The following is a 26,722-nucleotide window of genomic DNA, read 5'->3' as shown; positions in this document are numbered from 1 at the left end:
TGGTGATTTGTTGCTCACAGTGGTGAGCACTCATTGCCTTTCAGCTCTTGTGCATGCTCCCTGGCTGCAACATTTTACCTTCCTAGGTTTGAATCTGACTGCTGAAATGTGTTTTTTTTAAGAAAAAAAAAAAAAATCTTTTGCTAGGTAAGCCTTGTCTTCAAAGCTGCTTTTCTCTGCCTTTCAGGTCCTTCCTTTAGGATGGAGTACCCTGCCATCGATTCTGCAATAGACTGCTCATTAGAAAGACATCCTGATAGTAATGGATGGACACAGATCTGTTTCAGCTCCTGCGGTCTCTGCCTGGGCTGCTCCAAAGGCTGATGGATTTGGGAGAAGCTTAGATCCAATTTCATTTTTGTCATGTGAACCAAAGTCTGCTAGAAAGGTAGAGTTTACTCCCCTCCATCAGTCACAGAACAGATGAAAGTTGGATGAGGATGTTGTTAAGCAGGTGTGGGAGAGCTGTTCCCTACGGAAACCTTGGGGCACAAAGAGGGCAGCAGGACTAAAAATAGCGAGGTAACTGATGACATTGTCCCTTCTGTAGGCAAGCCCTGCAGAATGGCATCAGATGCTAAAGGTCTCCTGGGCTACCTGGCTTCCCCGAGCAAGTCCCAAAAGCCCTGCGAAGTGTGAGTTCCCGGGGTCTGGCTACGGGTGCTTCTTTCAACGATTTTCCTGTCACCTCTGCGATGCCAGCATGCTGCTGCGGAGGTGAGTTATTTCTGAAATCCTATTTAGGGGCTCTACTGGAGATACTGTCTTGTAGAAGTCGAGCTGAGTGGGTGGCTGTTGCTGCCAACATAGCTGTGCTTCTGCACTGGAGTATGCTGAAGAGCTCTTAGTCACCCAACAGAGAAGTATCACATAGGCTCCAGCCTCTCACCACTTGTGTACAAGACCACGAGAAAAGCAGCCATGTGTGCGCTTTCTGTTACGTCATGTGGATTTTGTGAACCAAAAACCTGGAGAACTGGAGGTGCTGACTGTGCAGGGCTCAGGCTGTGAGGCACACGCAGGCTGGCCATGCCAGCAGGGTTCCACCGGCTGCTTTGGTCCTCTGATCCCCTCCTCCCTGCTGCTCCAGGACCTGGTGGGGTGGATGGTGAAACCACTGCTACGTTTCCATGGGTACCTCTTTGTAATGCTACTTTTTGGGTAACGGTCTTTCAGGGTTCATCTTTTCCAAGCTCTGATTCTCGATGGTAGCCGTTGTAAAGAGTCTGTGCTTGTACCTGCCCACACCAAGGCAGGCAAGGGCTGGGCACTTTCTGTTCTCTGTCCTTTCAGAGAAATGTTGACATGGCACGACGGGGTGCTGCAGGAAGAAATGTGAGCTTCCTCAAATTGCTCGCTGAGCTCTGCAGCTGTTCATACCCTTTCAGAAGATATTTTAACCCAGAAGGAGCACTGAATTTGCACTTACACTGCTTCTCGCGTCTCAGCTAGTTCATGAGAAATAGCACTCGCGCTCCTGCTGTGGTGTGATGACTCTTCCAGGGTCACCACGATGCCTGAGTCTCAACATCTCAAAGTATGAAAAGTGTATCTGTCTTCAAGGGAAACTAGTTGCTATTTGTGATCCAGGCAGGGTTCAGCTCCTTAGGCTGCTCAAGGAGAAGATGAAAGAAACTCGCAAGCCTTTATGCTAGCACTCGTGGCCACCCTGGGGCTCCCTGGAGGGCACGGCCAGACCTCCTGGGCTCCACCAACCTCCTGTTACTCTGCAGGAGCTGTGGCTGAGCTGTGCTTGGAGGGATCAGAGCATTGTGTACAGGCCAGGGCAGGCACTGGCCCAGGTATGGGGCATTCGCAGCACTCGCGAGAGGGCAATGCCAGAGAGGAAACTGCATGGAGCAGCTGGCTGAGGCTCCTGCAACGCCACCTCCATCTCCCCGCAGTCAGGCTGCTCACAGCTGCACCGTCCCCACCGCTGCAGTGGCTTTTTCTGCACACAGCATCACCAATTGTCATTGAGAACCCGAATCTGCCTTTTGTAAGTTGTGTCTGGTACACAAACTAATTGCACGGTGCTGGGTTTGCTGTTTGCTGCCCAGCCACCTAATCCATCCACGTCCCATCGGCTGGGGGTCAAACCCATCTCTGAGCTCACTCTTACCTCTGAATCCTGGGTGGTGGCCTAGAGTTTCTCAAGGGAAAATAGGGCCGAAACATCACTAAACGAGAAAAAGCAGCGTGCCTTTTTAGTAGATCCACAACCAGGGCATTGCTTCTCTGTGCCTACTCCTCACTGTCCCTGGTTTAGTTCTTGCACTGTAACTTTAGCTCTTCTTGTCATCATGCTGTCTCACACCCCATGTGAGAATGAGCATGCTGCTTAAGTTCACACCCCTCCCCTTGCAGAGTAGCACTTCAGAGAAGTCCATGTAGTGACACTAGTGATTTTTATTAAGTTGTAGGACTGTATTTTATGCTCTGAAGGAACACTTACTTCGCATAAAGGCTTTGACATTTTTATAGAAACGGCTATAACTGTGTTATTTCATACGAGGAAGAATTTATTAAGCCTAGATGTGGATCTCCTTTTTATGTTGTGCAAATGACTAATAACAATCTTTCATTACCAGCTTAGCGCTTGGGCCAGGGCTCTTAAATCCCCCCTTCCCTTCAGTCTGCATCTATCAGACTGCCACATTAGGCTGCAACATAATCAGAAATCATAAAACCAGCCCAGGCTCATACTGGGATATGAGGCTGCAAAATTAAAACCTGAGTTGTCCAACACAATGTTTCTTTGGCTATTGCAAGAGGAGCAAGCCGAGTGTCGTGGTTTAACCCCAGCCAGCAACTAAGCACCACACAGCCGCTCACTCACTTCCCCCCCACCCAGTGGGATTGGGGGGAGAATCAGGAAAAAAAGTAAAACTCATGGGTTGAGATAAGAACAGTTTAATAGGACAGAAAGGAAGAAAATAATAATGATGATAATAAGAATAATAAAATGACAATAATAATAAAAGGACTGGAATATACAAAAGAAGTGATGCACAATGCAATTGCTCACCACCCACTGTCCGATGCCGAGTTAGTTCCCCAGGAGCGATCCCTCCCAGCCCCACTCCCCCCAGTTTATATACTAGACATGACGTCACATGGTATGGAATACCCCTTTGGCCAGTTGGGGTCAGCTGCCCTGGCTGTGTCCCCTCCCAACTTCTTGTGCCCCTCCAGCCTTCTTGCTGGCTGGGCATCAGAAGCTGAAAAATCCTTGACTTAGTCTAAACGCTACTTAGCAACAACTGAAAACATCAGTGTTACCAACATTCTTCTCACACTAAATCCAAAACATAACACTATACCAGCTACTAGAAAGAAAATTAACTCTATCCCATCTGAAACCAGGACACTGAGGTATTTTGGGGCATGGTGTGTTGCATGAGGCATGACACCGCCTTGATTATTTGTGATTATGAAAAATTGCACAACTGCCATATAGTGGGGAAAAAAAGTAAAGGTTCATTTGTCTCACTGCTCTGGTCGGATTACACATCAGGCAGAAACCTCCTGCTTTTTGTCTTTTCAGGAGTGGTTTCCACTGCATGCCATCCGGCTGTGCGATATTCCCTTCGGACACTGCTGCTCCTTGCTCTGCTCTTGCCCCGGAGGTGGCTACAGAGGAGGGCAGGGCTGCTTGGGACATGCCTGGGAGGCCCTTGCTGCATCCCGAGTGATGTTTAGACTTTCACGCTTGTAAGACGAAGCTTGGTTCTCTGAAAAATCTTTCAGTGGGTTGGAGTTTTGTTTGGGGGTTACGCGATATGCTAGAAGTTTAAAAGCAATAAGGAACTTTCCTTACATAAAGTCAATGGAGCAGCAAAGTGCCTAAGAGAGTAGTCATCCCAGACTCGTCTATTGCTGGATATTTGGGGGCAGTCCCCTGGGAGGCAGATGTGAATTTGAACTTTCACAGTGTATCCCAGAAGAAAAGCCCATTTCTCCTCACTCTGGGATGACCACCCAACCACTGAAACTGGGTAAATGTGCTGGGGAGAATAGTTGCTTCTCTGGCTTCTCTGTGCTCTGAAAATACCAGCTGAGTCAAGTCCTGTAGGTGAGAAAAGTAGAGGAAGACCTTATTTGTGGATGGGATTTTGTGTGGGCTAAGCACCAACTGTTCAGCATCTTTTGTGGATGGATCCAGCCCAACTGATCTGAAGTGGTATGTGCTAAGTGAAAAAATACATATCTGAGGGAGTTCCTGGACACAACTTGATGGTAGAAAGGGAGAAGAAAAAGGCATTCCTTTGAGTTTCATTTTCTTTGCATGGGAAAGGTATCGGCCCTCTTCCCAGAGCAATTCCAGGAACGGTAATTAGGCTTTTGTGTATCAAAGGAGAAGTGTGTTTACACCTGACCTGGTCTCTGGGGAGATGAGATGTTCTGTCTTGGGAAATTGTCACCTTCAGGCTGGCTGCTCTCACACAGCTATTGCAGAGCACAAATTTCCCCTGTGGTGTGGTCCTAGCAACCTGTCAATATTCACCCAAGGCAACAGCAGTCTTTTCTGCTCTCATGGCCTTTAGGTCAGACTCTGCCCGTCAAATAGTGCTAATGCTAATGGGACAGGTCCTTCAGAGCTTAGTCTGTGATTTCCATTATGTAGCATTAACTTAAAAAAAAAAAAAAAGTATTAGTATCCCAGCAAAACACAGAGATAATTTAGATACAGGGTAATTATCTGTACTAAAGTCTAGATTGGAGGTGAGCATTAACAGCTCCTGCTCTTCATGAGCTCGTGTGCAGCCTTCCATTAGCATCCCTGGGCATGCCCCAGGTCTGCTGCAGAAATGGCTGTGCAAAGCATCCGTGGTCCCTGTGCGAGGACAGCCGTGCGCTGCACGCTTGGGGTTCTGCTCGCAGCTGGGTCCTCACAGGTCCTGGTGTGGTTTGAGCCTGTGTTTGGGTATCTGACAGTTTGCTGGTGAGCAAAGCAGGCAAGGACTATAAAACCGCAGTCTGTAAATGGAAAGTGGATGCTGGATTATAAAATATTATGTGATTAAGCTAAGATTTTTTTCCCCTTTAACAGCCAGAAATAAACTTCTTTGATTAGAGCCCAGCTACATTTCCTTCTCTACCGAAACAATTTCAGAAAAGTGCAGCCTGCTTCTAGAACGGCCCTTAAAACGGCATTTTTACTGTAACACCGTTAAACAAACCCCCCAGACCCAGCCACCCCTCCTGCCCAGGGCTGCCGAACTGCCTGGACTTTCACAGCACCCCAAGCCTGATTTTGGGGGGTGCTGCGCAGTGCTGCCGACCAGGAGGACCCCCCGCAGCCCGGCTGCGCTTCCCCGGGCGGCCGCGGACACGGGTGGGTGGGTGCCGGGTGGGCTCCCCGGCAGCTGGCCCTCATTCCCTGCTGAGCAGCACCATCTAGAGGCTGCTGCCTTCCCGGGGCACCCGGGCAGCGGGAACCGGCCCTGCCCGCCCCCGGGGACGGCTCCGAGAGCTCGGCAGCCCCCGGGCAAGGGCTCTGCCCTTTGGCCGCTGCCGGCGGGGAGATGCACCAGCGGGTGTGCTGGCTCCGGGGCCGGCCCCAGCCCCGTTCGGTGGCAGGGGGAGGCGAAGGATTTTGTTATTTAATGCGCTGCAGCCCTGACACCGGCAGGAATCCCTCCCGGGAAGCACGACCGGGATGCGGTGTTTTGGCCAGGCGCAGGCGACTCTTCTATTTGCAATGCGCTCTGCGCGGGTGGGAGCTGGAAGAGATCCCCGGCGCTGAGCAGCATCGGCTCAGGCTCTTTGAGGCATCCCCTCTTCTCACCAGGTCACCCGAAGTTAAGCCCCGTTTGGTGCGATGCGCCCCGGTCCCCTGCTCCTCGAGGTGCTGGGAAATCCGGGAGCTGGGAAGCAGGTTCGAGAGCATTCGCACAGCTCCCTCAGCGGAGGTATTGCTTGAAGGGAGGGACAGGATGGTCGCAGCCAGGCTCTGGAAGCACAGCAGCCCGGCACCACCGGGCCTCTCTGAGCTCCGGCCAAGGTGAAGCTTTGCTGTCTTTCAGGGCCATTTTTTTGCAGCTAGTAGTGACCTACAGTTAAACGGAGTGAGGCTCTGGGATGCTGACAAATAGCAGGGGAAGTTGCTGGTATGGTTTTCTTTATTGGACTACTTAGAAAGGACTTTGCTGGGGACCAGGGCTGAGGTCCTCTGAGGAGGACCTTGTTCTTCAGCTCCTCATGAGGCTTGGTGTTGCTCATGTCCCACAAAGCCACTCTCGGGGGAGGAAAATAGATGAGCAACGTTGGGCTCTGGGAAGGAGCGAGACATTGCAGGCTTCACCGGTGGCCTGAAGGAAAAAAAGAAAAAAATCCCCTGTGGCATTATGCATTTGCCTTCACAGAAGAAGTAAACCCTAAAAGCATGCAGTATCTGAATGTCTAACGTAGAGGAAGGGCTGGGGAAGTGAAACTGCAAGCCACTCTGTTCCAGGCTTGCTGGAGAGGCTGGTGAGTGGTAATATGATCAAGCACCAATTGCCTTCAAATAAGTGGAAAACCAGCTCCAGGGCACGTACAGCTGACAGGGTATCTGCTGGCCCTATCTTATGCATATTCAGGAACCGACCAGCAGCAGCGAGAGTCCAAGCACGTAAAGTTAAGACTCAGAGTTAAGTGTTTTCTAGTTAATGTACCCAGGGGAAAGATCATAGTTTTGTCATAGCAGTGAAAGGAACACCCTAATCGTTAATTGAGTTTACTGATAACCACAGTTACCTCATACTTATCCATTTTTCAACATATCAGATTAATTTTGAATGGCACCTTCTAAGCTGAAGAATTGGCCAGAAAAAGAGACCTTTTTTCCTCTGCATGCAACAGTCACCATGTCTTAACATGAGATTTCGTTAAAGGCCAAATTCCTACTAACCTCAGCAGAAACAGTAACAAGCAAAGGAAAGACCAGCAGGATAAACATCTCCCTGCAAGGAAGAGGCAGGGAGATTCAATGAAATGTGAATATTATTTATTTAGAAAATTATTGCCATATCATTGGCGGGCGTTGGCGAAACAGAAGCATCCATCATCTAGCCTGGGGCTACCATGGAGCTAATGCTCACATTTCCATGTCCTGTACGCGGTGTACTCGGATGTCTGCCATTCGCTGCAGCCTTGAAGCATAACTAGCATGTAGTGAAGCTTTTTGTATTTTATATTTTCTAACACGTTTAATTACTAACCTCAGTTATTGTCTGTAATTTTTACCATGAGGGGATGATGGAGCAGAGACCTTTGATGCAGCACCAAGTGGATAACTACTGTGGGGCTACTCCTACTACTGAAGAAGTCAGTTCAGTTGTGGGCGAGGGAGGGGAAGGGGTAGCAATCTTCTGGTGTCCTGGTGAAAGACCTGACAGAGGGAAAGGGGCGTTTTCTCATTTTCACACGGATAACAGGAGTGTGTGCCTGTATGGGGAGGGAAGTCATGGGGCAGAGACATGAGGTAATGGAAAGCTATGACAGTGGAAAGCAAAGAGAATCTTGCCCAGACTTCTGCATTTCAAGGTCCTCCAAGGCTCCCTGTTCTTCATCAGCTTCTCAAAACACACAAGTCCCTACATGCAAACCAATTACAGAGGCAGCACTGATGTGTTTGCCCAGATGCCGAAAAGACTAGAGGTGATGAGAAGCCTTTACGTGGAAGGAGGGGTCATCACGTCGAAGGGAAATGTTGAGAAGCACCGGTCTCTGGAACACACAGGGTGCTTTGCCCCCTTCATGTCTCCCTGTGACTGCATCCCATCCAGCTGGGGTCTGTGGAGCAGGGTCCTTCTCTGCCTGCTAGAGAGCTGCTCCAAGGATCCCTGTCTGTCCCTGTGACTACTGAGGGGTCTCCAGTAGCAGGCTTGGAGTGTTTTGTCCTTTCTTTGCTAGTTTATGCAAAAAATCAGAAAAAACAAAGTCTAAATCCTGAACTCCTCCGAGAGCTTCAGCTGTTTTCCCATGTGAGATTTAAAGGCTGTAACTGGTGTCCCTGGTGACATCTCGGAGGAGTTGCAGGCAGGGCTTCCACACACCCAGGGAGAGCATCGCTGGTTCTGGAGTGCAGGGAAAGTGGTGACTTTCTCCCATCTTTTTGATATCTCCAGATGTGAAAATCTCCAAAGCTCCGGATTTTCATATTCCATATCCTTCCTGTGGTTAAAAACCAAACAGACACATATTTGTGTTTTAAAAGTGTAGAAACGAACCATCCTCGTAGATATTTGACTACACAGTTGTGCAGTGGCTGCTGCTGAGTGACACATGCTGCATTCGCCTTTTTCCAGGAGCAAAGCGAGCGTCTGTGCTTTGGATAATGCATTTTGCTGGAGAATCCTGGGATGGGAGCGAGGACACGCTGTTGATTCACTCTGAGGCATCTCCTGGTGACTTGCTCCTCCTCGTGCCTAGCAGGAAAGCTGGGCGAAGACAGAAGCCTGATTTGCACCTCTCCGTCCTTCTTGGTGGAGAAACTATGAACTGTTCTGCTTGGTAAGTTCAATACAGACATTCATGGTCTCCTTTGAGCAGTGTTCATTCACCTGAAAGCCAGACTGAGGCTCTGGCTGGATTCAAATATCTTTTGGGTGAATACCGGATCCAAACAAATAACTCCTGTCAGTGTAGCTGACCTTGGAGGTTTTTATTAGCTAATTAAGATGCCGCACTCAAAGGACAGAACTGAAACCGCAGTCTCAGTTAAAATTTAGCTACTCTATTAATTGAGTTGAGGAAGTCTGGCTTACATCCTAAGCTGTTGGTATCCTGTATGGCTATAAGAATATTACCATTCATTTTACCGGAGAATGCAAATAACATCACTGTCATACTGATGGATGGCTTAGCATGTAACAGGATGGGGGAAAAGTTGGTAATTTTATAGAATTTGATAAATTTTGTGGTGGGGTTGGCCCAGCATGCTGGATCTCTGCAGTGCTTTCCAGGACACAGGACGAACAGGGACCATTTTTTGTGTCAGTTGCAATGAAAATAAAATAGAGATTCTTGGGAGCAGGGAGAAGGGAAAGCAATTTTCATGAAATTGATGTTGTGAAGCTCATCAGAAATCCTTCACTTTTAGGACTGCTTTAACAAAGAAATGACCCATTTTAAAATCCTCCCACACAATGCAGTCATATAGTAGTATCGCTAATTGTTGTGATATAGTATTATTTACTCCCAAGCGCTGCCTGTCTTATCTCCGGTTTAAAGTACATGTGTATGTATGGGTTTGTATCTATCGATCTATCTGTCTAAACCAAATCATTCTGCTTAGCTCGAGAGTCCTGTGGTTCAGCTGAAGTCAGCCTGTGCCACAGCACCGAGGGGAGCATTGAGCGGCGACTGCAGAGCTACGGCTCGGCTGAAGGTGCTCTTTCTCTTCCTTTGGGAGTGGGTCCTTCCACCACAAAGCCAAATGCTTTAGGAAGATCCACAGAAACACTGTCCCCCAAAGCATGCTCTTTACCTGGTCAGCCAAACAGAGCGTTTTGCCTATTTTATCTTTATTCCCAGTTTGTCTGTCTACACAGCGCGGAGATAGCTGGCTTGTAGATCTCACCTACTTGTTTGAACTCCAGTGACTACTCAAATGCACCAATGACTACTTCACGGGGCCACTTTTGAATACAGCAGCTGTTCTTTGCACCTTATCTTCTAAGTTTTGCACCTGCAGACAAACATGCAAAGCCCCTAACTGCATCTCACATTTTCACAATGATCTTCAATGGCAGCAACAAAAAGCAGGGGCAAACAACAGTTAAATAAATGCATTTCTTCCAGTTACTTTATTTTGACTTATCTATCATCAACACAGTAGTTTTAGGTAAATAATCCTCAGAAGATTCCCTCTTATTAAAGGAAAAAGAAATCTGTTCCACGCACATAACCATGACATGAGAAATGCGAGTTTAAGTCCCTCCTTTGCCACCATCTGGACAAGTTTCTATGACTTGGGCATGTTCTTTGGTATCAGATATAGGAATGGGGGTTCTAGAAGTATTTAGCTGAATCTGCTGGGGTTTGACTGCTCCACTAAGGCCTTCTTAAAGGTCTCTAGTCTCTGTTGGCAGTTGCTCACAGTGCCTGGACAAAGATTTCCCCAGTTCTGTTTATAAAAACATGGTGAGAGGTCTGCCAGGACCTGGTTGGAGCCAGAAACCTTTGATTTCTAATTCATTTTGAAGTAGGTTGGGACTTTGAGACCTAACCAAAATGAGGACTGTATTTCATAAATTGGATTATTTTCAGAACAGAGAATTTGCATTTATATCCCTGAATGGGCTTTGGAAGTACTTTTACCCCTGTACTGTCCTTTCAAGGACTTAACGTTAGTAGTACGCGATGTAATTGTATTATTACAGGTCTGCCAAGAACAGCAGGTTCACAGATCTGGGGAGGAGAAGAGTTTACAGTAAGTGTGCACTTGTGCATATGAATAATGGTAACTATTTTCACTCTCATTCTCGGCTATTTCTGATGGACCACAGTCATAGCACCGAGAAGTAATTTTTTCTTCGCCATGTCACTTTTATAACCATCAGTCTTTTCAGGTATCCTTTTCAAGTATGTGGGGCTTTGGGGTTTTTTTGTTTTGTTTCCAACTCTGCAAGATGAAGGTAAAATGTGGTCCAATTCTTTGCCGAAATAATGGTACTAGATCCCGAGGGCCAGTGCTGAAGCGGCTGGGGAGCCGTGAATCTCCCATCGGCAGGTGTGTCACAGGGGACAGAATGCAAACAGCATCGCTCTGTTGTTGTCTGACCCCATGTGTTGGGTAAGAAAGAGGGCTGTAACGCTACAACTTGGCCATAATCCAGCCCCATAGCAAAGGACCCTTTCCCTCTTATTCTCCACTAATAATATTAGTCTCAAATCCAAGGGGGAATACTTCACACCAAGCCCTTCTGAAGAACTTGCTGGAGACCCGGGTTTCTTCCTGCTGCTTCTGCATTCACCTGTAAGCAAGGCATGGCTGTAATCCTGCTACTGAGGGTACCTTTTGTAGGAAAAGGGCTGTCATCCCAGAGCTAGTAGGCATAAAGTCTTGCAGTTCCCATTGCATGAAACAACATCCTTTTAATGAGTAGACATTATTCAAGCCATAAAACCCACGCATGTTTCTGTAGTCTATAAAGCGTGTCTCTAGACCTGTCCAGGAAACAACTGCTTTTCCCGTTTATTTGTATGTGTGAAGTTGAGGGCCACATTTAATGTTTGTCACGCGGTCCCCTGCTATTCAGACTGATGGATCTCTCTTCCCCTACTGCTCCCAGTGCACTGCAGCGCTGGCCACATCCCGCCCTGCCTAGAGGTGAGTATGCCAACCTCAAAACCTGCTCTGCTGATGCAAGGTATTGCCTGGTTGTATTTGTTCTAGCCACCGTCTTGCTTTTCAGTGGTGCCTGTGAACATAGCAAGAGAATGTGGTTTTTTTCTACGTCGCCTGCTGGGACCCGGTGCTGCCCGGTTGTACCTGCTCGGTGCCTGCAGAGCACTGGCTGCCGCAGGACAAACCACAAACCCTGGGGCAAGCTGGCAAAGATGTAATGGGGATGATAGCAATAGAGTACATGCCTGTGCCTCAGCCCTAATTGGTTTTGTAGTACAGGTGCAGGCAAATTCCTTAGAGAATCAGATAGGGAAGATAAACACCTAACAGAATAAATGGAGAAGGCTCCACGTAACCCTAGATGAATGGTTTAGTGCTTCTGTGTTTCGGTATAAGGATAGAAGTGTCTCCATTGTTTGATGGTTTTCCTGGGCACTTAGAGCATCCCAGTTGTTCTGCCCTTGCCGAAGATTTTTTCTTGGAAAATTTCTAGTATTAATTGGAAAAATAATCTCCCCTTTGTGACAAAACCCTTTTGGCAAAGGTGGAAAGTCGTTTGTGGTCTGTCTCAGCTAAACAATACTGTGAAATTTTATCTAATGATCTAGTGTGAAATTTTTTTGTGTGTGACTTTTTTTTGCACGCATGATCAAGTTACAGTTGAGGAACAGGTTTTCATCAAATGAAAATGTAGAAGTCCTCTAAATTTAATTGTTGTTCTACCAATTTATCCTGTTATAGTGGCAAATAAATTATATAATTAACATCCCCTACCCCCATTTTCCTGCCCCACAAAGAGAGTGACACTTACAAAAAAAGGATATTGAGGTTTATTTGATGCTGGAAGATAGTAACAGAAAAAGTGAATGTTACAGAACTCTGAGCTGTTGACTTCAAAAGCAGGGTATGGTATCTTAAATATTGAATAATTGCATTGTTGCTTTATTCCAGAACTAGTTTCAAGGTCTGTAGTTATCATGGTGAATTCTTTCCTATGAATCTTTCTGATCTCAGTCTTTTGATACAGGACTAAATGTAACTTTGGTCTTTAGGAAGGATTGTGATTTGCCATTTCAGTGTTCCTAATAACTAATACTCTCTACTTTCTTTATTTTCTCAGGTACCTTAGGAATGTCTGACAGAGACAGCTATTTTTATGCTGCCATAGTTGCTGTAGTTACTGTTCACGTGGTACTTGCTCTCTTTGTATATGTAGCGTGGAATGAGGGTTCTCGACAGTGGCGGGAAGGCAAACAGGACTAGAACGAAGACCATCGTCATCTGACACCTACAGACTGTAAATCAAAGTTTTGTGAGCTGAAGGAAAAGCATTCTTCAAAATGTATAATACACATGTACAAAGATAAGGCTAATGCCTCAACTCTGGTTAGAATAAGACTTGTGCTCATCTTGAATGTGTACCAGTGTTTTCTCTAATGCTGATGGAAGTAGTTGTTTAGCCAGCCTCTACTAGGTTGAGCTGAGGTGGTGTTCCCCTGGAATTAGAATGGAATAATTACATAAATTTTTGAAAAAATCCTGTAGCTATTTTTGCCATTCCTAGTATTTTTCTGGCTTGCTCTGAAAATGATACTGGCATGAAGCAAGCATTACATTTTTGAGTAATTAAATTGCTAGTTAAAAAAGCTACATTACTCACTCTCCAATTACAGTGGAAAAGATGGGATTTCACTTTCCTGATGTATGGGTGTTGTGGTTTAACCCCATCTGGCAACTAAGCACCACGCAGTTGCTTGCTCACTCCCCCCAGCTGGATGGGGGAGAGAATCAGAAGAGTAAAAGTGAGAAAATGGGTGGGCTGGGGTAAAGACAGTTGTGGTAGGTTGACCCTGACTGTGCGCCAGGTGCCCACCAGAGCTGCTCTATCACTCCCCCTCCTCAGCTGGATAGGGGAGAGAAAATATAACAAAAGGCTCATGGGTCAAGATAAGGACAGTTTAATATAGTGGAAGCAAAGGTCGCGCGCACTAAAGCAAAAGAAAACAAATGATGTTATTCTCTACTTCCCATCAGCAGGCGATGTCTGGCCACTTCCTGGGAAGCAGGGCTTCAGTACGCGTAGTGGTTGCTCCAGAAGATGAAAATGCCCCCCCTTCCATCTCTCTTTACTTAGCTTTTATAGCTGAGCTGACATCATATGGTATGGAATATCTGTTTGGTTAGTTTGGATCAGCTGTCCTGGCTATGTGCTCTCCCAGGATCTTGCCCAGCCCCAGCCTGCCATTGAGGGGGTGAAAATGTTGGAGAGACAGCCTTGATGCTCTGCCAGCACTGCTCAGCAGTAGCCAAAACACTGGTGTGTTATCAACACCTTTCTAGCCACCAACGCAGAGCATGGCACTACGAGGGCTGCTATGGGGAGTTTTAAATCCATCTCAGCCAGACCCAATACAACAGTTTAATAGGTAAAGCAAAAGCAGCGCACGCAAGCAAAGCAAATCAAGGAATTCCTTCACTATTTCCCGTCGGCAGGCAGGTGTTCAGCCATCTCCAGGAAAGCAGGGCTCCAACACAAGTACTGGTGTCACGGTTTAAGTCCAGCTGGCCATGAAGCGCCATGAGGCCGCTCGCTCACTCCTCCCCGCTGGTGGGATGCTGTGGTGGGTTGACCCTGGCTGGATGCCAGGCACCCACCAAAGCCGCTCTATCACTCCACCCCTCAGCTGGACAGGGGAGAGAAAATATAATGAAAAGCTGGTGGGTTGAGATAAGGAGGTAAGGACAGGGAGAGATCACTCACCAATTACTGTCACGGGCAAAATGTGGTGGGTTGACCTTCGCTGGATGCCAGGTGCCCACCAAAGCCACTCTATCACTCCCCTCCTCAGCTGGACAGGGGAGAGAAAATATAACAAAGGGCTTGTGGGTTGAGATAAGGACAGGAGAGATCACTCAACCAATTACCATTATGGGCAAAATAGACTCTACTTGGGGAAAATTAACTTAATTTATTGCCAATCAACCAGAGTAGGGTAATGAGAAATAAAACTGAATCTTAAAACACCTTCCCCCTCCCCCTCCCTTCTTCCTGGGCACAACTCCACTCCTGAATTCTCTACCTAACACCCTCCAGTGGTGCAGGGGTACGGGGAATGGGCGTTACAATCAGTTCATCACAGGTTGTCTCGGCTGCTTCATCCTCTTCAGGGGCAGGACTCCTCACACTCTTCCCCTGCTCCTGCGTGGGGTGCCTCCCACAGGAGACAGTCCTCCACAAGCTGCTCCAACATGGGTCCTTCCCACAGGCTGCAGTTCTTCATGAACTGCTCTAGTGTGGGTCCCTTCCACGGGCTGCAGTGCTTCAGGAACAGACTGCTCCAGCGTGGGTCCCCCACGGGGTCACAAGTCCTGCCAGCAAACCTGCTCCGGTGTGGGCTCCTCTCTCCATGGGGCCACAGGTCCTGCCAGGAGCCTGCTCCAGCACAGGCTTCCCACGGGGTCACAGCCTCCTTCAGGCATCCCCTTGCTCCGGCGTGGGGTCCTCCCTGGGCTGCAGGTGGATATCTGCTCCACCGTGGACCTCCCTGGGCTGCAGGGGGACAGCCTGCCTCACCATGGTCTTCCCCACGGGCTGCAGGGGAATCTCTGCTCCAGTGCCTGGAGCATCTCCTCCCCCTCCTTCTGCACTGACCTGGGGGTCTGCAGGGCTGTTTCTCTCACATCTTCTCACTCTTCTCTCTGGCTGCAGTTTCTGTTCCACAGCAACTTCTTTTCCCTTCTTAAATACATTATCCCAGAGGCGCTACCACTGTCACTGATGGGCTTGGCCTTGGCCAGCGGCAGGTCTGACTTGGAGCCGGGGAAGCTTCTAGCATCTTCTCACAAGATCCTCCACTGCTACCAAAACCCCACCACACAAGCCCAATAGAGGAATTTAAGTAATGCTGTACTGTATCGGGTTTGTGTGCCAAGGTTTTGGTAGCGGGGGGGCTATAGCGGTGGCTCCTGTGAGAAGCTGCTGGAAGCTTCCCCCATGTCTGATAGAGCCAATGCCAGCTGGCTCCAAGATGGACCCGCCGCTGGCCAAGGCCAAGCCCATCAGAAACGTCACCTGTATAACTCTCCATCTTCACAAAAACCTGTTGTATTTTCCAAAGGTAACTATAAACCAAACAGCAGTGGGAAGAGGCTGTGTTTTCTATGCATTCGTGCTAACATACACTATTTTTCAGACAAGTACCCCCCAAACTTACAAAACAAATCCACGTCATCCACTCTATAGTCAGCATTGTTTGTCTGGGCAGAGGTATAAAAAGTCACATAGTGGTTTAATTGCATGTAACATGTAAGAGACTGATTACATTTGCCTCTACAGAAAAAGGGGATTTCTCTTTCCTTCAGCATCTAGAGTCTCACCGGTAATTGGTAAGTATTGGTTGACTTATATCAGCTGTGGGAATGAAGCCTTTCCCATTCTATTAATGTAGGTGCCTCAGGTATTTCACAATGCATGTGGAAGGCAGCCACTTCCATCCATAACCCTATGTTTTCTTTGCAAAATGACAGCAATAATAGTGGGAGGTAGAAATTAGACAGTGAGACTCTAAGCTCCATTAGCTAATAGGGGTGTCTTAGATCTTTGCTCTAACTGATCCTGGGATGTGCAATAAAGCAACAGGATCGTAACAGGGAGTATACCCCTATAATGCCCATATAAATGGTTTCTTTGCTAACCCAAGCGTTAACGTTACTCTGGTTCTATTTCCACAGAAGCTGGTGGCCAACTATGCAACACGCTCTGTGCTTTGTATTGAAAAGTTGGGCTTTTGGCCTGGAGTATCATGAAGAGTTAGCCAATCCATTCATTTCACCTTTTGTGAAACTTATCTCTTTCTGGGGTATAGAGGTTCACAAAACAGATAAATAGAGAGTATTTATGGTATTGCTGGAGCCAAGAACATCAAGAAACTGAAAGAGGAAGGGTTTGGTAGGAAGAGCTAACATCTTTAATTAGATCAACTGACATCACCGGAAAAAAAATGGACAGTGTTCCAGCACAGAAGTCCTTATTATTCAGCAAAAGACATCGACAGCCTCTAGAATTGTCTTTGTTTGCTCGAGCTCTATCAGATGGTGTAATAAAAGATGTTATCGCTACCTACAAATGCCAGCTCTCTTATAGAGGAATTGTCCCTCCACACTGTGAATCCAGCCACAAACATTATACATCCTTCCCCCAGCCACAGCAAAGCCCTGTCTCACAGCTGCTCTTCTACACCATCTCCTCTGGGGCTAAGCCCTAACCACATAAAAACATTTACTAATTCTAAGTGGTTAGCAGCTTCAAAGTTGATGCTGCACAGCGCTGCTTGTTTGTTGCTGGGAAATCTCATTTCAAAAGCCAGACCCTTGAGGTCACTTGGCACTTCTGCAAGATCAGGCCTTGTAACCTGAGCCTGTTACTGGCCCCAGTAACCGCGGTCCCTTCCCCACTCCAGCTCCTTTTCTGATCATCTGTTTTATATCTTCCTTTTTGATACATTACCATGGAAACAAACCTTGGGAAAAAAAAATATTCCAAGCAGGTGGTTTTGTTTTTAAATATTATCTTTTTAGTCTTCACCTTTCCAGCTCTGCGCATGTTGGGGGGATTCTTTTTCTCCATCTGCCACTAGATGGTATTGCTTCAGCAGGCACCTTCCCGGCTGCTCTGCACCCTTGCTGAGATGCAGACCCCCAGAAAAGCTGGGGCCTCGGCGCTCCTGCGTTGCAGAGCACTCCGTCCACACAGGCTCTGTTCTCAGTCTGAATTTCGAAATGTGCTCACGACGCCAAATGAGCCGAAAATGAACCGAGTTCAGCAGTTGCGCAACGGGCTGTGTTTTCACGTTGCTTTTAATCTTTTACAGGCAGGCTGCAAGGCAATTCACAGGGACCAGGTAAAGGGGCTGCAGCACCAAGGAGGATGAGGAGGAAAAGAAAATGCTCCAAGCGCTTGGAGGTGCATGGCCAGAGTTACCAGACTAACAGGCTTTCTCGCTGCGTTTGCTGGAAAAACAGGAATGCCTTCACCGGCAGGCAGTCCTCTCCATAGAGCTTACTGCTGGGAGCTGAGATTGTGTCCCAGGAAACGAATTGCTCTGCACAGGCTTTATTTTTTATATTCTTCAAGAATCCCCTGGCAATTGTTGTTGAGGATGTCTTAGAATAGCAGATCTTTGATCTCAGCTAAACTGGCAGTTTCTTGTGCTTGCAGCACAGTTTCTGCTTAAGGGCAAATTTTTATTTGCTCTATGATCCAGAAGGTAAGACAGGTCTGTGGTCTGCCTGAAATTTCGGAATACTTGACATATAAAACCTGAAGCAAACGGACGAGACTTTGTATGCTCCAGATCTTGTAAAATAACTGACACAAAAAAAGCAAATAAAAAGCTTTTTTTCCTCACAGTTGCAAAATTTTTCTAATAGTTTTATATTTCCCTTATGTGCTCATGAAAGAAAAGCTGTTAAACATGCAGGAAATCATTCAGCGAAATTGTTATTAGTCTAGTAGATGAAAGCATCAGTGTGATGAGATATGAAGTAATTTTATATTAAAAATTAATGACTTGGGCTGTTAAGCCTTGAGTGATTCACTACTTTCTAATGATTGATATGCATCTTTATGGTAAGTTTATATGACGTGAGACTTATTCCACTTTTATGTTTCCTTGTTTTGTTGTTTTGTTATTAAACTGTCTTATGTCATTGCTTTTCCTACTGGGGAAACAAACAGAAAAGTCAAACCAGAAGCGGAAAGTACATCATGTATCTGGTGATTAAATGTTCACTGCACCTACATTCATATTTTTCAGTCATCTGACCTATATCTTAACCACGCACTGATTTCTTTGCCAAAGTATTTTTGTTCGCTGAGCAATCCATAAATAAACAAAACCTGCTCACACATTTGGGTTGGATTTGTGAGTGGCTAGCTGGAGTTTAATTAGATGTTTTTAAGAACTAGTTTGAAGTTTTAAGCTCATGTTACACAGCAAACCCTCCTTCCATCCCCATCCAAATGGGTATGGCCTACAAGGCATCCCCCCGGGTCCACACCAGCCCCCTTCTGCCCCCCTCATGCAAATCGTCTCTCTTGCGGGCTCAGGCAGCAGTGGAATCAAATGAGAGGAGGGCTGTCCTATTTTAAAAGAGCATGAAATTGGTTGGTTTATAGTAAAAGTGAGACCTTTGTCCCTAAGCACTGAACAGCCTGAACTGTGCTCCATCTTAACAAACAGGAGGGAGCCACCAGCTGAGCTACGTTCATTGCTGAAAAAAAAAAATGCTTCTAACAAAATTTACCTTCTTTCTCACATACACTGGAGAAAATAGAATAAAAGGCCTCACTATTCACAATCAGAGGGGAGAAAATCAGTGCCGCAGACAGTGTTGCTCCTTCCCTCCCACCTTTACACACTGTAGCTGCTGGTGCAGTGTAGTGTCCACTGCCTCTAGCCCAGATGAGGGAAATTCACTCTGAGTAAGCTTGGAGAAGCAAGCTCACAGCAGGAATTACCAAGAACAAAGTGCTTATTTCCCGATCTTAATGCTTGCAGGGAAAACAACCCTCTCTTATACTTCTTCTCTTGCAGGCTCGTAGGTAGCAGGATGCCATGCTAGCCCATGAGAGGATGAAAAGGTGACTGTGCTGTGCCATGTGCTGTGTGGCACTGCAACAAGGAGCAGGGCAGAGGCCACAGTGCTGGGCTGCAGGAATGCTGGATGTCTGCACGCTGCAGGAAAACATGAGGACAGAGTCATGTGTGGAGTTAGTGACTCACACAATCAAGATTTGGCATGGCTGAGTGGTAAGATAGCAACATGGTTTTACCATAAAAGGGGCAAATATGCTATAGCTGTGGTATATGAGATTCAATTAAGTGGCAACGTTCAATTAAACGGCTTCCAGAGCTCTTGTTTGGAAGCTTGCAATGCTTTGTGTTCTTGCTAGAGCTGATTGTTGAGTATAAACAATTAATTCTCCTACAGACAAGACTGATTGCATAGCACAAAGATTGTAACACTCTGGTCTTCTGTTGAAAAGCTGGGTTCAAGTCCATCCCTTGGCGAGTATATAAGCAGAGCAGAGTAGCTTTGACAGGAACGTGAATTAATGGCTTAAACAGAGTGTCATCTTGGAAATGCTTAGTGCTCAGCCAGGCTACAGGAGGGTGAAACCGGCCCGAGTCCTTGGTCTCTCATCTGCAGCACCTGTTAGCTACGCTGGGCACTGTTCCTCTCAGATTTTGACCAGAAATTTCATCTTTGGCTGGAGAAGGAATTTTGATAAACTTTAGTGCCAGGAGAGCAGGAAACCTGTAAGAGAACAAACCTCCCTCCTAACAGGACAACGTAGAGCAACTTTGCAGTTTCCCCTCAGCGAATGCCTTAGCCCTTGCCTGCGTTTTTTCATGTCTAGAGTTTTGTACTGGTGGGTTCATCAAAACATCTCGATAACACCTTTTTTTTCTGGCCCCGAGACCACTGCCATTTGCTGGGAAGCCCTGACCTTCACCCAATACATTCAAGGGTCGCTTCGCCACGCCCGGACACTTTCCACCTCCCTCACGGAAAGCGCTCCCGAGCGGCACAGACTGCGGGGCTGTTTCCAGCCCGCGGGGGGGGTGGCGGTAGCGTTCCCTGTAGCGAGACGCCGCCGTCCGAGCACAACAGAAACCACGGCCGGGCCCTAGGCCCCGGGCAGCCGGGCCATGGCGGCCGCGCACCGGCCCGGCCGGGCTCCAGCGCCGCCCGCAGCGAGGCCGCCACGGCCCCGCCGTTGCTGTGGAGACGGCGGCGCGCGGCGCTGCCGCCGCCCTGCGCATGCGCCCGCTCCTGCGGCGGGCTTCCGGCAGACCAGAAGCTTCGGTAGAGCGGGGCGCTGAGGCGGCGGCGATGGAGCGTTGCGGTGAGGCGGCGTTGAACGCCGTCCCCGTGCCCGACTTCAGGCAGTAGGTCCCGGGGAGGGGAAGGGCACTGGCGACGGGAGGGGCGGGCCGCCCTGCCGGGATGGCGGGGCCTGGCGGCGGGCCGCAGGCTGTCCGGGGGAAGGGCTGTCTGCTAGGCCGCGGCGGGCGGGGATCGCTCCCGGTGCCGCCAGCCCGGGGTGGCGGCGGTGGGGGTGGGGGTGTGGGGGGGTGCGGCCCCCGGGGAAGAGTGTCTGCCCGTCCCGAGCCGTTGGCGAGGCAGGGGGAGCGGCAGCTCGGGCCCGGAGGAGCCGGAGCGGGTGGAGGAGGCCCCGGGTTTGCCTTGGCCGTGCTGCATAACCCTGGGCAACCCCGCAACCCGAGCGCGGAGGCTGGTCTGCGGTTAAAAGCTCCGTGTTGGGGCTGAGGTCCTACGCGAACGTTTGTTTTTGCTGCGTAGGGAAGCGATGGGAGTATGCCCGTGTAAGAAAAGTATTTGTCAACAGTGGAGTTTTTAACTTGGGTAATAAGCTGCAGGTCATCTTATTCTTTTACGTGTAGGTGTTAGGTGGGGAGTAGTTTCTAATTTCCATAGGGAAAGTTTGAATGGGGTTACGCTTGCCATCCCGAGACAAACTGTAGTAAAGGAAAAGATTCGGAATGACTTTTTTTTTTTTGAGCTACTTAATGTGCTACCTAAACGTATGGCAGTACATGATTAGCAAAAAGCGCTGTTGGCTTTAGTGTAAAAGCTGTGTGTGGCTGCATGTCACTTGTCTTTTGATGACTGTCAGAGGATGAGAGATTTTTTCTTTTTCCCACTTCCACTCATTTTTCCAAGAAAATGTCAAGGATAAAATGTGATTTCAAGCAATATACTATGGTACAAATATGTCTTGATAAAACTTTTTGAAACTACTTATTCAAAAATTACTATGGAGGTGCCTGGGAGTTTTAAGAATTGTGTATCCCTGACTTGAATTGTTTTTTATGCAGATTTGTGTTTCAGAGCCTTAAGGACAAGAGGAAATGGCCCGAAGTTGTGCCAGGAGAAGTTTAAATTGGATATTAGGAAAAATTTCTTCACTGAAAGAGTTGTCAAGCATTGGAACAGGCTGTCCAGGGAAGTGGTTTAGTCACTATCCCTGGAGGTATTTAAGATATCTAGATGTGGTGCTTAGGGACATGGTTTAGTGCTGGGCTTTGCAGTGCTAGGTTAACAGTTGGACTTGATGATCTTAAAGGTCTTTTCCAACCTCAATGATTCTATGAGTCTAAGGACACATGCCATTGAATCTGGTAGTCTTTGAAAGTCAGAAGGGTATTGCTTGGCTTACGTGTTTACTCCAGCATAAAATAATGTAGTTAGCCAAGCAGAGAGAGTGAAAACTGGTAGAAGCACACACAAAAACAAGCTGTATGCAGTGTTTTGTACATACAAAACCTGTTCTAGCAGGTCAACTTCAGGGGGACCTTACCAAGTACGTAATCCTTCATTGTGATTGTCTTGCTCAAGGTATTCTAGGTTTAGGTCTGTGAAGGCAAAAAAGGTTACTAATGTTTTGGTGTGTTGGCTCCGTGTTCTGATTGTCGCTACAGTTATTCCAACTTTTTCAGTGGAAACTGAGAAATTATTTTAAATAGAGGAACAATATCTAATAAAAAGGAACTTCACTTCCCATAGTAAGCTGTTAAAGTTATTCTGCATACTTCCCTCTGTATCCTGGCCTGTAGGATTTCTCCTTTTCCTAGACTTATGAGAATTGACATATGACAAATGCATGTGTATCTAGTATTAGATATTTAATAATTATGTAATAATACACTGATAAACATATTAATGTACCCCCCCCATGTTGTTAATGCTTGCAAAGCCATAACAGGGAAAAATCTAAAGACTATTTTTAATCTTGTTTGTGAGCTTTGACTGGCAGAATCCTTGCATCATTTTGAATATTGTGATTTTTCTATTGCAGCCAACAAATGCATACTCCAAGTCTTTATTCCTTCCAAATGATATACATACTCAATTCTTGAAAATTAATTGTCTTCTGTTTGGGACTAGTTCTTGTCCTGTTTCAGGCATGTGTATTGTGACTTTCTTTTGTGTGTAACTTTTCTTATTTATTTCAGAAATGAGGGTTCATTAACATCAACTTTAAGAACGCTTCTATTCTTCACAGCTCTAATGATTACATTACCTGTGGGGCTATATTTTTCATCAAAGGCTTATATATTTGAAGGTAATTCTGTTTCTGCCAATTAGCATTACTATTACAAAAAAGAGGAAAAGCACAATCCTCTCATAGCTTCTTTGTTCTCCTTCCTGTTCTGAATATTTGTTTCCTTGTGCAGACTAAAGGCCTTGTAATGTCTAATTAGAACAGAAAATTACATAAATGGTCAATGCATCCTTCCCTGCATTGTGGTCTGCAATCTAGTATTTGCTGTTTGTTATACAATGGTTTATATAGTATACAGGTGCACTGTTCCACTTACCTAAAGGGTTTCTAACACCACCCTGCAGCAGACTTTTATCAGAATCATCAGGGATATGTTTTCTGCAGGTGTTGCAAACTAATTGTGTGTTCAAGACAGAATAATGTTGTTTACTAGGTTTATTTTTTGCTTTTTAAAACATACCTGCATTTGTAAGTGTAAACCAGTTAAGTCGTATACCCAGTTTCAGATATTGAATGTGGTTGCTTGTAGAGCTGTCTTTTAATTTAAAAAAAAAAAAAAAGAGAGATTTTTAGCTGTTTGTTTGGAGCATTTCTGTCAAACTGCTAACCAGCCACATTCTAGCCTTGATTCTGCAAGGCTTTAATAACTTCCTAATAGTGCAGGAGAAAAGTATCTCCCTCAGTAGTGGAGAGGAAGAAGGGAGAAAGCAGCTACTTTTAAGACCAGTGTGTGAATATATAACTGAGTTGTGCCAAAATGATTCTCCTTTAGTGTGTGCTGTTGTATGTAGTTCTGAAGGCTGAAGCTGAAAGCTTGTTAAGTAACTTTCAAGATCCTTTTTAGCATGTTTTGGTTTTGGGGTTTTTTTTTTTTGGTTTTGTTTTTTTTTTTAACATGAGGTATAGCAAACTGAGCCTTAATTTTTCCGTGTCAGTTAATGGCAAGATCTGTCAACACTGATAGGATTTGGTTTGTGTTTGGAAGGCGCTATTTTTGGTGTGGTGTGATGTGTATTTTTTTGTTTGGTTGTTTTGGGGGTTTTGTTTTTTTAAATGAATGAAGAGAAATGATATTTTAGTATTTGGTCTTCTGGTATTTGAAGGCTTATTTCATGCGAGATGCATTCATGTCTCTTAACTGGTGAGGAATTATTGTTTTACAGTCTAAATTGAGAGACTAGAAGTCCTCTAAATTTAATTGTTGTTCTACCAATTTATCCTGTTATAGTGGCAAATAAATTATATAATTAACATCCCCCACCCCCATTTTCCTGCCCCACAAAGAGAGTGACACTTACAAAAAAAGGATATTGAGGTTTATTTGATGCTGGAAGATAGTAACAGAAAAAGTGAATGTTACAGAACTCTGAGCTGTTGACTTCAAAAGCAGGGTATGGTATCTTAAATATTGAATAATTGCATTGTTGCTTTATTCCAGAACTAGTTTCAAGGTCTGTAGTTATCATGGTGAATTCTTTCCTATGAATCTTTCTGATCTCAGTCTTTTGATACAGGACTAAATGTAACTTTGGTCTTTAGGAAGGATTGTGATTTGCCATTTCAGTGTTCCTAATAACTAATACTCTCTACTTTCTTTCTTTATTTTCTCAGGTACCTTAGGAATGTCCGACAGAGACAGCTATTTTTATGCTGCCATAGTTGCTGTAGTTACTGTTCACGTGGTACTTGCTCTCTTTGTATATGTAGCGTGGAATGAGGGTTCTCGACAGTGGCGGGAAGGCAAACAGGACTAGAACGAAGACCATCGTCATCTGACACCTACAGACTGTAAATCAAAGTTTTGTGAGCTGAAGGAAAAGCATTCTTCAAAATGTATAATACACATGTACAAAGATAAGGCTAATGCCTCAACTCTGGTTAGAATAAGACTTGTGCTCATCTTGAATGTGTACCAGTGTTTTCTCTAATGCTGATGGAAGTAGTTGTTTAGCCAGCCTCTACTAGGTTGAGCTGAGGTGGTGTTCCCCTGCAATTAGAATGGAATAATTACATAAATTTTTGAAAAAATCCTGTAGCTATTTTTGCCATTCCTAGTATTTTTCTGGCTTGCTCTGAAAATGATACTGGCATGAAGCAAGCATTACATTTTTGAGTAATTAAATTGCTAGTTAAAAAAGCTACATTACTCACTCTCCAACTACAGTGGAAAAGATGGGATTTCACTTTGCTGTGGATAGTTTCCTGATTTATGGGTGTTGTGGTTTAACCCCATCCGGCAACTAAGCACCACGCAGTTGCTTGCTCACTCCCCCCAGCTGGATGGGGGAGAGAATCAGAAGAGTAAAAGTGAGAAAATTGGTGGGCTGGGGTAAAGACAGTTTAATAGGTAAAGCAAAAGCTGCACGCCAAAGCAAAGCAAAACAAGGAATTCCTTCACCACTTCCCATCGGCAGGCAGGTGTTCAGCCATCTCCAGGAAAGCAGGGCTCCATCACAAGTGACGGTGACTTGGGAAGACAAATGCCATCACTGCGAACATCCCCCCCCTTCCTTCTTCTTCCCCCAGCTTTTTATTGCTGAGCATGACATCCTATGGTCTGCAATATCCCTTTGGTCAGTTGGGATCAGCTGTCCTGTCTGTGTCCTCTCCCAACTTCTTGTGCCCCCTCAGCCTCCTCGCTGGTGGGGTGGGGTGAGGAGCAGAAAGGGCCTTGGCTCTGGGTAAGCACTGCTCAGCAATAGCTAAAACATCCCTGTGTTATCAACAGTGTTTTCAGCACAAATCCAAAATACAGCTCCGTACCAGCTACTGTGAAGAAAAGTAACCCTATTCCAGCCAAAACCAGCACAGTGGGACAGACGTAAAAAATACATTTCTGAGTTTAGAAGTAATTGCAAAAATAGAATTGTGTAGAAACTCAGGTGATGTATTTCTAATGTGAAATACAAAGGTGTTTTTGTTTTCAAGTGTAATTTTTTATTACAGTGTAAAATTCAATCTTCAATTTCCTTTTGGGAGGATTGTTGTATTACTGCATTGCTCATCTTTCCACTCTTCTACAGATAAATCTTGATGATGCAAAGGAAATGACATAGCATATTCTCCTATATGTCTTTACATTTTTCTCCTTGATAATTGCTGAAGGATGTAGTTGGATTTCCTGTCGTAATGTCAGTAACAGCTATAAGCCACTCTAATTGTTAGTAGAGGAACGAGCAAGAGAAAACAAGCTGTAGCCATCTGCAAATGTTGTCCTTTATGAAGCAGAACACAAGAGTGATCACATGGAAAATTTGCTTGTCTTCGTAAATATTAACTTTCACACTGTGAAATGATACAATATGTTGATTGTTTTCTTTTTTCCTTGGTTGTGTATAGAAACTTGCTGTAGTCAAACCAATGTGAGATTTTTGTGTTGTAGGATAACCTGAATTTCATTTCGCTCTGGTGCTGTTGTTAGCAAGCTTCTTAGTCTGTAGATAAAACATTTTTCCTAAGGTTCTAGCAATGCGTAGAACTTTCCTAATGCTGATGATTGCTGTTAAGCTGTTGTGCTCAAGGTCTTTCTGTTAATTTGAGTTTTCCAGTTTGTTGTATTAGTTGAGCCTTTTTCGAAAGTGTTTTGCTTAATATAGGGCTTGGAATGGTTTTGATGCTGCATTTATCCATGCTAAAACTTACCCATAAATGAGACAAAAATTGGTTATCCATGCCCAGTGGCTTGAGGAATGTGTTCCCAGGTCTCATTCCTCTCATCTCCGCCACGGTCCCAGGCATGCACAATTATATACCCCATGTCAGTGCAAATCAGTTTCTACATTTTGTTTCTGAAACATTAACTTTTCTCATCCAGAAGCCCATTGTCAGGTTGCTGCCAGCAAACTGGAGAACGGTCTTGTAGTATTTGAAATATAAATTTAGTTTGTACGTTGGCATATTGGCTTCCTGTTCTCCAGTATATGAACTGTACGTCATAGAACAAATACTGCCTTTTAATAAAGAACTACCCTGCAATACAAGGTCCAGTAAACAAGCACTTGTGCTGAACAGTTTTTTGAATAATCTCTTTAATACCACTCATGTGCAGCACAGCCTACAACAAACAGATCAGCTATAGCACTGTTCAGTAGCTTTTTTTTTTTTTTTTTTTTTTTACTCCATTTATAGTGGAGAATAAATGGGAGCATAGCTGTTGTGCTTTACTAGCTGAGTCTTGTGCTGTATCTATTTTATGTTTCACGTACCAGAATCCCTAGATACTAAGTTAATTTCCTAGGACTAATGGGGAAATAACTGCTTATTATAATTGTTTAGTTACAAAAATCTGAAAA

At 45.7% G+C, this 26,722-nt stretch overlaps 1 protein-coding gene across 1 annotated transcript; it reads left to right on the top strand.

Annotated features, from left to right (window-relative positions):
- The first annotated feature begins 20,164 nt into the window (after window positions 1-20,164).
- On the top strand, window positions 20,165-26,424 carry VMA21 (vacuolar ATPase assembly factor VMA21). The gene is made up of 3 exons (XM_052813565.1): window positions 20,165-20,292; window positions 22,381-22,490; window positions 24,042-26,424. Exons 1-3 carry the CDS (start codon window positions 20,165-20,167, stop codon window positions 24,182-24,184), a joined length of 381 nt encoding a protein of 126 aa, XP_052669525.1. The 3' UTR covers window positions 24,185-26,424.
- Window positions 26,425-26,722: the final 298 nt, after the last annotated feature.

This window comes from Harpia harpyja, chromosome 18, assembly GCF_026419915.1.
Source record: "Harpia harpyja isolate bHarHar1 chromosome 18, bHarHar1 primary haplotype, whole genome shotgun sequence".
Lineage (NCBI taxonomy): Eukaryota > Metazoa > Chordata > Aves > Accipitriformes > Accipitridae > Harpia > Harpia harpyja.
The sequence above is the reverse complement of the archived record's forward strand: the minus strand, read 5'-3'. Positions and strand labels throughout refer to the sequence as shown.